This window comes from Falco peregrinus, chromosome 8 (genome assembly GCF_023634155.1).
Source record: "Falco peregrinus isolate bFalPer1 chromosome 8, bFalPer1.pri, whole genome shotgun sequence".
NCBI classification, from domain to species: domain Eukaryota; kingdom Metazoa; phylum Chordata; class Aves; order Falconiformes; family Falconidae; genus Falco; species Falco peregrinus.
This window is the reverse complement of record NC_073728.1, coordinates 37,644,033-37,658,308: the sequence shown is the minus strand read 5'-3', so window position 1 is coordinate 37,658,308 and position 14,276 is coordinate 37,644,033. Positions and strand designations below refer to the sequence as shown.

At 38.7% G+C, this 14,276-nt stretch overlaps 1 protein-coding gene across 1 annotated transcript in view; it reads left to right on the top strand.

The window, feature by feature from the left end:
• The window catches only part of LOC101920666 (von Willebrand factor D and EGF domain-containing protein-like), a 185,895-nt gene extending 174,602 nt beyond the window's left edge, over positions 1-11,293 (top strand). The window contains exons 28-29 of the mRNA XM_013303196.3: positions 1,059-1,156; positions 11,237-11,293. Of these exons, the coding sequence (XP_013158650.3) occupies positions 1,059-1,156; positions 11,237-11,293 (155 nt within the window). The remainder of the gene's footprint in view (positions 1-1,058; positions 1,157-11,236) is intronic.
• Positions 11,294-14,276: the final 2,983 nt, after the last annotated feature.

Below are 14,276 nucleotides of genomic sequence, written 5' to 3'. Positions count from 1 at the left end.
AGCTTCCTATATGCCTCTGCCACACAAGAAAATATAAGAAGCCACTTACTGATTCTGTGTAGATTCTGACATCTGACTAGTTTCGAAGGCATTTAGTTTGACTGCCTGTAACCAGGATACAATATTCTGGCAATATTTATAGAAGGTTTAATTCATGAGATCTAATTAAAATACTATGACATGTGTGTTCTTCTTGAATTGGTGCCCTGTGAGTTGGTTGTTCTCTTTCCTCTATGCCAAAACAACATCAAAACAATATAAACTGCTAATGAGGATGAAGAAGTGGCTGAAATTTTGCTAATTCAATTGATGATATTTCTTCTCAAAAAAAAAACCCAAAACCCCAAAAAACGAACACCGATTCTTTTATTAACAGAATGTCTTCAAACAGGTGGGCCTGTATAAGTACTGTCTGGTACTCTAGATAAGATAAAAAAGATTTTCTGATTCCTTTTTACTTGGGATAAGCAGCTCATTACTGATTATGTGGGACCATGAAATTACATGTTCTTGTGCCCGGGTTTCCAGAGCTGTAAAGTGTGCAGGTCACCAAATTCTCCCTTTTGTTTATTGTGATAACATCACCTTTAAGAGTACTTATTTAATGTATCTCCTCAAGTCAAGAATGGAACTTTTAACAGGTAGGGGGTTTCTTTCTATTGGAACAAAAGAAAATCAATTTGGCAAAATCTGACCCCACTATCAATGCCCAGAACTGTATCCTGGCTTTCAAAATTAGGCCTTGCACTGATCAATTTCCAACTGAGCCACGGCAATTCCTTTGGCACAGTCTTCTTTTTCCCCATCATTGGGGAAAAAAGGGAAAAAATAAAGGAAACTGTAAACCTAACAGACACATATGCATGAAAAAGCCTATGGCAAACCATCTGTAATGCCTCAATACTTTTTTTATTTATTTTCCTTTTCTCCATCATATGAAACTGCAGAACCTTAATATATTTTCTCACAACATTTTCAAAAGCATCTAAATATAACCTTTCTAATTACAAGACTTAGAATAAGTATATTTTCTAAACAACTTTATCTTTCATTTGTAGCACTTTGTGAGCAAAAATGTCTATTTGGAAGCAGGTGCATAAGACCAAACGTCTGTGCTTGCAGAAGCGGCTATACTGGTTCGGCATGTGAAAAGAAGGTAAGGTCCAAAAGCACTGTTACGGTAAGGACAAAAATAATCAAATGTAACTAAAATGGTTTACAGAAAAATGGATTAAAGTCTTGTTAACCTTATGAAAGATTTAAATAAGGTTATAAAATATTTTAAAGGAAGTTTAACGCCTGGTCATCTGCCAAAATAACCCCGTATGCAAGTTCTGTGCACAACTTTCCCTTAAGGAACGATTTAATACTTCAACATAAAACCCACAAAAGCTGTGTCTATTCTGGTAGTTAAGGTCATCCTCAATACAGTGCTCCTGCCCAAATCCACTAACCACCTGCACAAAAAACTCTGGATAAAAATAGCTGGTTGTAGTCCAGCCCAAGCCTAGAAGCTTGTCTGGGTTGCAAGGGCAACCTGCTCCTCTCCACGAAACACCCCTTCCCTTGCTTCTCACCCCCTTACCTTCTCAACTTTGCCACTTGTTCACAATGTGAAACCTTAGGCCTCGTACCCAGGAGGTATGCCAGTACTGACTGCTCTTGTTCATTCCTTCTCCAGTCCAGTTTCTGATGTCCACAGACACCTTCTTTATCTTGCTGAGCTTGACCTCAAGCTCTACATCAAACGCCACCACAAACATATCCAAAAGTGGCAAAACACCAAAATAATTCTCCTGGTCTGAGAGGGGTCACCATGCTCCTCCAAGTAACTTTATAAGAGGCTTTTTTCCAAGACGAACTCTTATTGCACCTGTTAGCACTTGCTACCCCATCACCAAACAGGTGCTCCTGCAGGTGCTTAGGTAGCACTGATGGAACTAAATCTCCATGCCTTCCCAAGGGGGGTGGCAGCCTAAACAGGTGACACCTGTTCTGCTCTGTACCTTCTTGCTATGGTAGTTGTTTCCATTGCCTTGTTAAGAAACAATTGTTTCTTTCTTCCTGGCATTGACAAAAGCAAAGTGAAGCCCAGCAAATCTTTTTTGGTATGAGTTTGAGAAGTATTAAGTTGGTCAAATACTACTCTCGCCACCATCCCAAAAAACCCAATAAGCCATGTCCAGCTATGAGAATGGTTTGCAAGGTCTGATAGAGGGTCTGGACCTGGCCATCACATCAGTGTATGTCTTTGAGTCCAGTTTGTCCCCTGCACCATCACAAAGAGAAAAATTTTTTTTCCATCTTGCCTGATGTACCTAAACACTGTATACATCAACTTGAATTTCCCCTTCTATTTTGACTCTTGCTTTACTTCATACCCTGCACCCTCTGTTTCTTTAGCAAATCTTCTCCCTTCCAGAGTCACAAACACCCAAAACATTTTAAATGTTTGCAATTGTAAGGGCCACATTTTAAAGCCATGGTCATTTCCGATAGCTCAAATAGTATTCCACTCGGATGTCCTGACTGGGACAATCTCCAGCTTTCAAAAAGGCAGGTTGCCCTGTCATTTGCCTATGCTGTAAGGCTATGGGCAAAACCCAACATATTTTCATTTCAATTGCATAATGCATTAAAAGAAAGCATTAAAATCTACTCAGATAGTCACTTATTCTGTTAATGATAATTATACTTTAATATCAGAATTAAAGTTCTGTATGGATTTTCCTGACAAGTACATTCTCATACTAAATTACAGCTCCTACATCAATACTGAAATGCAGCTTATGCAGATGAGAAAGTGTTGTAATTTTCTATATATAAAAAAAAAAAATCTACTAAACAGGTTGGCTGTAGCCTAGGAAAGTACAGTGCACATTTTCTCAATTAACAAAAGTCCAATTGGAAGCAGGAATATGCCAAGATAAACTGGAGTTATTGTCTGCAGGTGTTTATATCCAGCAGACTTTCCCCTGGTAGGTCAAGAATTGCTCTTTTTGATACAGCAGACCAAGATTACCAGGATTGCTTTAGAGCATAGTTCTAGTTGTGAAAGTGTGAAGTATGGTATTTGTCATTTCACAAATGAAGTGGAATTTTGTTGCACTTATCAGAAAATATTAAATCAAAAAAACCAGGCTTCTTTTTTTCGCATGAATAAACTATTACACAGTAAATCAGCCCTGAAAGAAAAAGAAAGCAGAAACACGCTTTGCATATTATATATGTCCAAAATACCAAGCCATCAAGGATACATGCAAACACATGGCTCTCTCTAGCAGTGATTCATCACACATTGTTTAAGACCATTTGAAGCACTCTTCAGTTTCATGGCTTGTTCTGCAGAAATACTGACTGATATGAACGTGCATTGCTTTGATGTGAAGAAGGAAACGTTCTGAATAAAAGAGTATTAACGGGTTTCCCACAATCTGTGAGCCTTGCTGAAAGCTAGAATCAAAGTTAGTAATAAAAATGATGGATTTAATAGTGCCTAGTTTAAATTACATGGCTTATATTATATGAAAACAAATGAGCTACCCCTCTGAAAAATCAAAATTATGAGAGATATTACAACACACAGCTCATTTACTAGCATGAATTATAGTGAATTGTAAACATAGGAATTCATGCCCATATTACTGTAAAAAAGTTGGGATGATAGCCTCCCAACAGTTAATTTATCAGACTGGATCAGGTATAAGTGAACAATCTGAGCAGGCTTTAATCAGCAACTTCTCCAAACCTGTCAGTCGTGGAAATGTCACAATTTACCTAAGTGATTGTTCAAGTATTTAAGTACATTATTAGAGCACCATTTTGTTTTTCCTAACACTGAACATCAACCCAACGTGTTGAAAGTAAAACTGATACTTCTTGGGGTAACCTTGGTGGGGACAGAGAAAAGTTATCACAGTCCTTTCAGTAATGACATTTACATGTCTGCAGACAATTATAGAGTCTCTGCTGCCTGATTTTCTCCAATTTTCCTAAACTAAACCAATGAAGTTTCAAACCCCTTTCTCTGTCACTCTTGTCTAAACTCTCTCCAGTCTCTCCACCCCTTCCTGATGCACTGCAGCTAAGCCCCAGCACAGGCTAGAGCCCAGCAGCTGCCCCCTCTGTGGCTCCCTACTCTCCGATTAATATGTTTACAGCAAGAGATTTATATTTTTCTGCGGCAGCACTCTGACCTGCTCAGTCTTTTCCACAGTGCTAATACCTTATCCCTTCTTTCCCATTTGGCTTACATGCAGCTGACTTTTCCACTGTAAGCACCAACTTTATAGTCTTCACTTAATTTTGTCTTAAGGATTTCAAGCTGTTTCACACATTTATCAAGAAGATTTTTAATTCGAAGAGTGCTTGCACTGCCTCCAAGTGTGACATTGTTCAAAAATGTGATGTGCCGTTGTCTAAGACATTAATGAAAGTAGCGAATAGTAGAAAAATCAGGGTGTACAGACTATTGATAAAATTATTCCTTGAGAAGACTTTCTCAAACAGGCCTTGCTCCTTATTTATTTCATCTGAATCATACCTAATGGCACGACTGTCTGGGTCATATCAGAAGTCTCCTTAAAGTGAAAAACGTATTTGCTCTTGCTGGATAGAGTGGCTGCTTCCCTTACTAAGCTTGAAGGGCTTACAAATCGATTGTTTAGTAGTGTTAGTAACTTTCCTGATACCAATTTAATCTGAATCTTTGGCTGTGATTCCCTTGCTTTTCCTTTTTTTTTTTTTTTTTTCCTTGTTTAAAGATATGTACTATGTTTATTGGGATTATTCATACCCTTTGGGAGTTCCCAAAGCAAATCACTGCTGGTTTAGAAACCACATCTTTAAATATGCTGGCATAAACTATGAGGCTGGTTGACCTGGAAAAGCTGCTTCATGTAAAGACCCTCTTATATACTAAGACTTTCTGTACGGGGAGTTAATGCACAGTAGATAGCATACCATAAATTCAAATCCCAGTTTATTGCCTAGTCATTTAACCTTGTAAACAGGCCTTAAATCTGACTTTTCTGAATCTAAATACTCAGTTCCTTCCCTACCCTCCCTTGCATTCCTATTCCCTTGTTAATTCTGATCAGGTTAAACCTTTTGTCACATTTAACCTTTCCTTTCCATGAAGACTGAAGAAAAGGCATCGAGCACATTAGCCTTGCCTCTGTCAACTGCAACCTTCTCTCCCTCCTGTTAGATTTACCACTCTGTTTTGCTACAGGAGTTAAAACCCATGCTTCGCTCTGTTTGCATTATGAATCTTCAAATAACTGGAAACAATACGGTAGCAGTGGCATGTAAAATTTGTCAAAACCCCTGAATTAAGCTGGAGCGGAGCAGCCCCTTCCCTCAGCAGCAGCTGACAAGGGACACTCCGAGGGACTGCACATGCAGCTGAATTGCACCAGCCCCCCTTCCCTAGGGAAGGAGACGCAAGGTGATCGTCACTTATCCAGTTTAGGAGTCTGATTTCCTCCTTTAAACTTCATTTCTGGTCTTCAACTTAGTCTCACAAAATTAGAGTGAAAAATTCATTTTAGCAGCAATTTTTTTTCAGAGTATAACCTGAAAACACTAAGGAGACAGATAACAGGGAGCTGGGGAAGAAAGGCCTCACTGCAGAAGTCCTTTGTTTTTTTCCACAGTGTCTGGAGCCTGCTTTTGCCAGTGCATTTAGAAAAGCTGGATGGCCCATATTCACTTAATCAAGATACTCCCCTTCCTCTGCTGCAATCTTCAGTATAGTTCCCCTTCGTGCAGTTAAGATTCCTGAAGAAACAATATACATTTTCCCAAATTATTCATCATCTCCATCCTAGTTCTTACATTTATATTGCCAAGTGATTTGCAATTCATTTTCTGACATTTTTTGTTTACTTTGTTTTGGACTTCTGCTAAACAAAGCCTGCCAACAGCATTCCTCAGAAGGCTAATGAACTTGCTAGGATAGCAATCACTCTCTTAGAAACCTTTTGCTTATTTTTAATTTGTATTGACTCTTTGAGAGATTCAGATAATTTAGCAAGTTTCGTGGCAGACATGAAGACAAATGCTCCTGCTGACTTTTACATTCAAAACAGCCATTAGAGCACATTTGTTCAGGGCTGGAAGGGGCGACCCAAACAAAACAGACTGAACAGACCTCTTTTCCAGTGGAACCACAGCTTGGCGTGAGTCCTGAACAATGACAATCACTACATCATTTGTACAACATGGAGTTTTCCAGAAAGTTGAATTTCATGTTGTATCTGTTGTCCTATCAGATACCATCATGCTTTCCTTGGGGTTTGGGGTTTTTTTCCTTTCTAAATGGATTAAAATAATAGCATTAATTAAGCCAACAGAATTAATTTAAGCTAAAGAGTGTTATCTAGTTAGATACAAATGGTAAGTAATATTATACTACAAGCTATCATGATGGTGTGTTTTCCTAAAACCAGTTTAAATATTAATGCACTAAACTTGCCTGCCTGTTGAATATTTATTCTAAGGCATAAAGATACTGAGAAGAGTAGCCTGTTACAGAAAATAATGATTAAGGAAAGGCAAACCTTATGATAGATATTTTTAACAGTGGAATTTACCAGTAAATTGAACAGCAACAGGCCATTCATTCCCTGTGAATGAGCCCAGTGACTACCTTCCAAAGATTAAACATACTATTGATTTCAGTTCAGCCTGAAAATACAAGATGTTTTTAATAAACAATTTATCGTCTTAGGCAACCCTTTGCTGCAGTTAGATGACCTTAACATCACTATTACTTTGTTCGCTTATACATTAAGGGGCATTAAACCACAAATCATGGTGCTCAAGCTATACAAGCTGTATTCAGCATCTTTGAATATACAAGCTAGTCATCTGTGGAGTTTTAGGAAAATATGACATGCCTATTCATAAATTATTTGACAAATAAAGGGAAGTAATATGAGATAAAAAAGGGAAAGTCAAATATTGAGATACACAGGTATGCCAGCCGCATTATTTGCTTGCTTGTTTTACATTTTAGGAACGTAAGAGTAATTCATGCTATTTAAGCAAGAAAAGTGTCTGTGACTTCATCATATCACTGAATGCCTTCAACACATGTACTTGTTCATGCATCAGCTGTAGCCAGAGGCATCCTGATGCACTGTAGTCAGTCTAGACCTGGAACCACCCAGAAGCTTGGGCTTCCAGGCATGCCCGGATAAATCCACACAGAGATGTGCCCTACCAGGTGAACTCACCAGCTCAGGTCCCTGCTAACCCGGAGGTCTCCATGCGTGTTCCATCTTACTGATGACCAAAGCCTACCACTGGTCTTTAAAGGATTCAAGACCTCTGGTAGTGCACACTATGAATACTTGACCACACTTTTAGCCTCAGAGGTGCTTATCAAGAAAGAACATGCATGGAAGCATTCATTCTGGACTTCTGCTGTTTCCCTGTCATAAAAAGATGCATCATATACCTTCTTTTCAAGTGTAAATGGGACAGAAGAGCATTACTGATTTGGAAATCACAACGTTTTTCTTTGGCTCTCATTAGTTTCATGAACACAGGACAAACCACTCTACCGAAATTCCTCCCTGCTAGGTTTTGATAGTTGACACAGGCCTTCAGAATGGAGTTTTGGGGTGACTGCAGACAGGTCTGCCTGACATGAATACTTAGAGGTTTCTGCTAAAGTTTGGCGCTAAGTATATGCTCCAATTTTCTTCCCACATTTCTACCCCCCAAAAAAAAACAAAAACAACCAGAAAAGGGTTTTTGCAGCATTTTAAGTTTTATAATCTATTCTAATGTTTATATAAGCATGCATATATATGTCCTCATCCAGAGAAGGGCAACAAAGCTGGGGAAGGGGCTGGAGGACAAGTCTTATGAGGAGCAGCTGAGCGAACTGGGGGTGTTCAGCCTGGAGAAAAGGAGGCTCAGGGGTACCTTATCACTCTCTACAACTCCCTGACAGGAGGTTGTAGTGAGGTGGGGGTCAGGCTCTTCTCCCAAGTAACAAGTGACAGGACAAGAGGAAACTGCCTCAAGTTGCCCCAGGGGAGGTTTAGATTGGGTATCAGGAGGAACTTCTTCACTGGAAGGGTTGTCCAGCATTGGAGAAGGCTGCCCAGGGATGTGGTTGACACACCTGCAGGCATTCAAAAGACGTGTAGATGTGGTGTTTAGCTATACAGTTTGGTGGTGGACTTGGCAGACATAGTTTACGGCGGGACTCAATGATCTCAGTTTTTTTCCAGCCTAAACGATTCTATGATTCTATATATATATTTACACCTAAAAAAATATACACATCTAAAATCCAGATATAAATCTTAGTATAAATGTGTATTATAGGTATACAAAAATATGTAATATGACACAGACATGCACATAACTTGTTGACCTCAATAAATATACATCACTCTTCCAGATATTACACACAATTTTTCCATGTAAACTCAAATCCTTACTGTAACTAAACCTGTCTAAATCCCAGCAGACACCTGTAGAACTATGCTGTCTTTTCATATAAAATAAACGTGCCATGTACTATTCACAAATAAACAACTGCTGCCTGGATACATCACTATCAGAAACTAAGGTAAGGTATTTTAAAGTCAGAGGGAAGTGAAATTTGGGGACATGATGCTAATATCAAGGTTAACCTGTCATATCAAATACAGATACATCAAGATTAAGGAGCACCTTTCTTCTTGTCCTGAATAATAAATTAATATCAGCACCTTTATGTGCTTTGTAATATAGATTTCTATAAAACTGCCCTTCAAAACGGGTCCTTAAATCTATGTGCTAGCATAAAATAAAGCTTTTCATATCATCTATTATCTTGTTTTGGGATAAAGAAAATTCACTCATGTATTTAAACCAAGATGATATTCATGGACGACTTCTGCTGTATGAAAATGGGATAAGTACACTGAAATGCTTTCAGGCAAGAAGCCAACAATCTCCATGCGTTATACAGAAGTGGCAGAGTGATTTTTTTAAGGCACACCTGCTTTAGATGAAAGAAATTGAATTCCAACTCCATAACTGTCAAGCACCACCGCAAATAATAGAGCCTAAGCCGAATCATTTCAGCAATATAGCTATTTTCCTGTTGAAGCGATGGAGCAGAAATCAGCCATAGCCAGATGATATCACTTTATGTGCATGCTTTCGAAACAGTTCCATTCATCATTTCACTGCTTAATCCCTTTCAAAAACATGTTCTTCCTTCCCTGGTTAATAAAAACTTTGGTTGCCTAAGTCAAAATTGGGGGGGGAGAGGGGAGGGGGGGAAGAACGTATGGGAAGTGGATTGTGATTTTGCCATAATTATATAAAAATTCCAAAGAAAATACAGTAACGACAATAAATCATTTGAACATTTGCGCATAATATTTCTCACATGACACTACACGCATGAGGCTGTTCCTTCTATAGTCCCTTAAGCAGCTGAATCCTCATTTCTTTTTTGCAGCTCCCCATAGGATGAAGATAACAGCAGGACAATGAAGACAATCATTTGAGTATTGATAATCTGGCACTGAGCATGTTATTCATTCAGGAAGATAGAGTGTGAAGAAATTGCTAGTTCTTTCCCTTTTACCATCATATAATCACACAGAATAATAACAATAAAAAAGAACCCTCTTACGTCAATAAACCTACATTTATTTTCAAACCTGTCTATGGCAAGGCTCAAATTCATGATCCGTGGCTGTAGTGACGCTACCACAATGACTGCTCCTGACAACAACAAGATTTTAAAATGGTACAGACCATTTTATAAAAATTTTAGCACCATGTTATTCTGCTTTCATTAAAATTTGAAGGCACAGATAAACTTCCTCATTTCTCCCCATTTTTTTTTTTTTTTAAACAGGCAGGTTTACTCACAGTGTAGAGAAAAATGAATAAATAAGATCCTGTTTCTACTGAGAAATTTCAGTGATTACCAAGAGAAAAACCTCAGTAACGTTTAACCAACACTAGCTCCAGCCTGTAGTGTCTCTCCGCTGAGTAACTGCTAAAGCCAAATGCTTTAGTTTTTGAAGTTGCTAGCTTGTCAGCATTTATTTGTGGAGGTATCAATGCAATACCTGGTGAAATGCTGGTTTTTAGTTGCCTTTGCAGCTGGGTTCTCCTTTGCCCTCTGGAATGGCTATACATTGCTCCTGGGTGAGTTATTGGTTTGACTTGCTAAGGACACAGAAGGGCCCATATAGCCATACAACTTCCATCTGTGGAAGCATTTTAGAAAACTAGCTTTCTAATCATACAATAGTGAAATATTGGAAAATCTAGGTGCTTTCAGAAATCTGCATCTTAATTCGAAAATTCAGATTTACAGAAATCTCCCATTGGCTCACCTACCAGTGGCCAAAGACTGAGCTGTGTGTTTCATTACAGGATTGACCTGGGATGGGATGGAGCAGTAGCAGGAAACCAGGGGACAGGGCAAAGGAGTATGAGGAAGAGGAGGACGACATCAATGATAAGTTAATTTGGAAAAAGAGAGGTTTAAAATGTCACCTTGGGCAACTCATGTTCGGCAAGGTAAACCCCAAACCACGCTCTGAGCATTCGCACTCTCATTTGTCTCACTGGAAGATTCAGAGCAAATGTAGAGCAAAATCTCAGTACCTTGATGGAGAAATACAAAAGTTCTGACATTCCCTCACTCTTCCAGAAGCCACTTCAGGGAACAATGATACAAGTAGGGAATTTTTGATTGAACCTTCAGGTCTGCAACAGCAACTAGACGTAAGAGTTGATCTGACCTTTCCGTAAATTTATAAGAATAAAAATACAGACTGTGACACCTTCGAATACTGCAAATTAAGTGTTCAAGAAAGCTTGGAAAAACTGTCGGAACTATATCTCACAGAAAAATTCCTCCTCCCTTTCACCCAGCTGTTAATAGCGTGTTTTTCTCTACGTCTAAATAATACAGCAAGATGCTTTTAAACGTATCCACTGTTTTCCAATAAATGATTCTTTATTTCTGAAGTTTACCCTTTCATGTTATGGACTGATCCAATATAAATAGTATCCCAAATGCAAAAGATAATAAAAGCAAATTACACTTGCCGCTTCTTGCCAGTTTCCTACTAACGCTTAGATGAAGGACCAGACTTCAAAAATACTTGCTATATTTTACCAATACATACTAATCTAGACCACAGTTAGCAATGTCAATATGAAGCTAAATTTTTAACATTCGCTTTAACGGTTCCAGGAAGACATTAATACTGAAAACAGAACATTGGCACCAGATGAGTATCTACAAGATTAAATTTAGGGTGGCAATTACGCCTTTCTTGAAGTACAGCCCCAATCAATAAAAAAGATTTCTATTACCTTGCCTCCATAATGTCTACAAGAGGCAGTGCTAATGACCAAAACCCCTTGCCAAGATTGGATTTGAAAACCTGTAACAGCTTTCAATGCCTTACAGCTTCTCCCTGTATTTCTAGAAGTGACTGTTTGAGACAATGTGCATCCCCATCTATTTTTAGACAATTAGAACATTATTTTGAATCACTGAGGATGGTTTATGTGTGGTTATAAAGCAGAAGCAATTACTAATAAATAGCAACACTCAGGTTCCAGTATCTGGATATCAAAGTACACGTAACCTACAGTTACTGTAGGTTCACAGATCATGTCGGTGTAACACTTATTTTCTGGAGGATGAATTCAACAGTTCTTTTTCTCCCAGCCACTTCAGCTCTTAACTGATTTTCTTCCCTTGATTGTTCAATATACTTTGCTAAAAAGTCATTAGATACGGTGATGACTATACTCCCAGCTTGCATTTTAAACAAGATATCAAAGAGAAGTAAGAAAAGAGAAAAATTATTCTCTAGAATCTCTTAAGTGTTTTACAACTTATTGACAAATAGCCCATTGAGACAATTTCTTGTAAATACAGGGACTTATTTTTGTAAACCTTGTCTTACAAGTCACTTCTTCTAACCGTTGTGCCCAAAGTTACTACAAGGAGCTTAAGGCAGGAGTCAGTCTTAATAATTGCACTCTACCAAAAAAACTGTACTAGCTCAGTAGTTACTTGAAGTTATAAGATACTTAGTTCTAACTTCTAATTGTCATTATGAGCTCCAATATTCTTTGTTTGCTGAAGACTTATGCCAAAATCCTATTAAATCCCCAAATAAATAAGGTACAACAAATCACAATCTCTTGTTATGGGAATAGCAAACAGAACCATTAGGCAGAAGGGGGGGGGGGGGGTCTTTGGGTTTTTTTGCTTAATGCAAACCTTTTTAATAGCAGTCATTGGCAGATTTAATTCATCCACGGCTTATAATATTCATTCATATGGATGTCTAAACATTAAGTCCCTGGCTCTATTCTTTTTGAATTTTCATAGGGTTTGTGTTGTTTTCAAGAGAGAAGATTACAGTAACATATTTTTCTACCTAGAAAGCAGGAGACTGCAATAAGTAGGAAGGAGTTAATTTTTGTGCCTACTCTCTACCATTATTAACTTTTCCCAGAAAGGTGGGGCAGGTTATATGCTTCACTGAGCATACATTGTATGCATGTGTATGTGTATCCTCACACTGAAAACCCCCTAGAAAATGCTGTGAAGCAAATAACATGTTTTTTATTGGAAAATAGCCATGCCATTCAGTATTTCAGGAGGAAAAATACCGTTTTCCTTTCATTTAAAAAGGTTGGTTTTTTTCTCTCAAGCTAGGAAGCTCAATGTGAGCTGAAAGAAGTGCATGTACTCCCTGCAGAAAGGTAGGTAGAAACAACATCTGAACAACATCTATAAAACGTTCTTTTAGAATGAGCAGAGATTTGCTCCAGAAATGTACCACTTTCGTAGGCCTGCAGATGTCATTCCTTGGTTTATCCAGGTAAGGATAAGTACAGCAGCAGCTCAACAGCAGAAGTCACTAATTCTGTCTTAGGGAGACCACCCGTAGGGGAGGAGAAGCATGATCTGGTTTCGATGTGTATTTAATGCTCAGCCTTCCTGCCAGAAAACCCTGTTCCGCATGGGTCACTGGAAAAACAGCAGATGATGGATGGAAATGAGTATATTTGGGGGCTCATTTCAAGCTGATGACACATTGAAGGGGTCTGCCAACTCGTGTATCACGTGTCAAATGAAAGACTTTGCAATACTCCATATACATAAATAAACACATTGAATTATGCATAAAATTATTTTCACTTTAAATTGTTTAACTACAAAAGCTGTAGAGCATGACATGATCTGTGGGCCTAATACTACATCTTTATGCTCAATTAATTTTTTAACAATAATATCAGTTGAAGAAGGAGCAGGACGTACCAGAATATACATGGTACGCATAACAATATGCACCTCTAAGATTACCTTTTATACTTCAATAAACTAATTTATACTCAGGAGCTCTGGCTAGGAGCTGTCACATCCAAAATTAATGTTCATTATTCAGAACAGATTTTCACTGTGCTTGAGAACAGGAGCTCTGGATTGATCCCCGGGCACCTGCAAGGCACGTTTGGAAAGGCAGAAGGTCTCTGCCTTACAGGACGCAGGCAGACATCGCTCTCCCTTCTATATTGCTTCCTATTTCTGCCAGCTGAGATTAGGGAGACTTGACATTAGCCAGTTCCCCATAGGAAGAGGAGCACATGGATGCACAGTGCGCCTTATTTATATGAGGTCCAAGTCCTGCACTGTGGACAGAGCTTGTCCTGCAGAGGTGAAATCCAGCTCCTGCAGCACAGCCCATGCCTGCCTCCCTTAACCAGGAGGATGTGTCCTGCTTCTGTGCTTCTAAGCCAAGACACAAATCATCCAGAGGTGCCTTTCTTCTCTGCCTGAGTCACAGGCAACTCAGATCCAAATTAGACATGTTAGTTGACCTCTTCGGAGATGTCCCTCTCTCTTTTCTGTGCCAGACCAGTTATTACTGGAATGCTGTTATTACCTCCCCATCTGACAGATAACTCAACACCTCCCCAGACTGCTGCTAACCAGGCTTAGAGAAGCCTCTCTATTAAAACTGATCAAAAAGTGGAAAGTACTTCCAAGGAAAAACCCTAACTAGACAAATTCTCAGTCTGAACCTGTAAGAACTTTTATCCTAATAATCATAATTGTGTCAAAAAGTTTTGTACTAACTTTACTTTTGAAATTTTAGTCTTCTGTCACGATGGTGCTCCTGATGGGACCAGCCAATTTCCCAGCTAATCTATTTGACACCTGGTTAAGACTTTTTCCCCCCTGTTTAGAACTAATTTTGATCTAGATG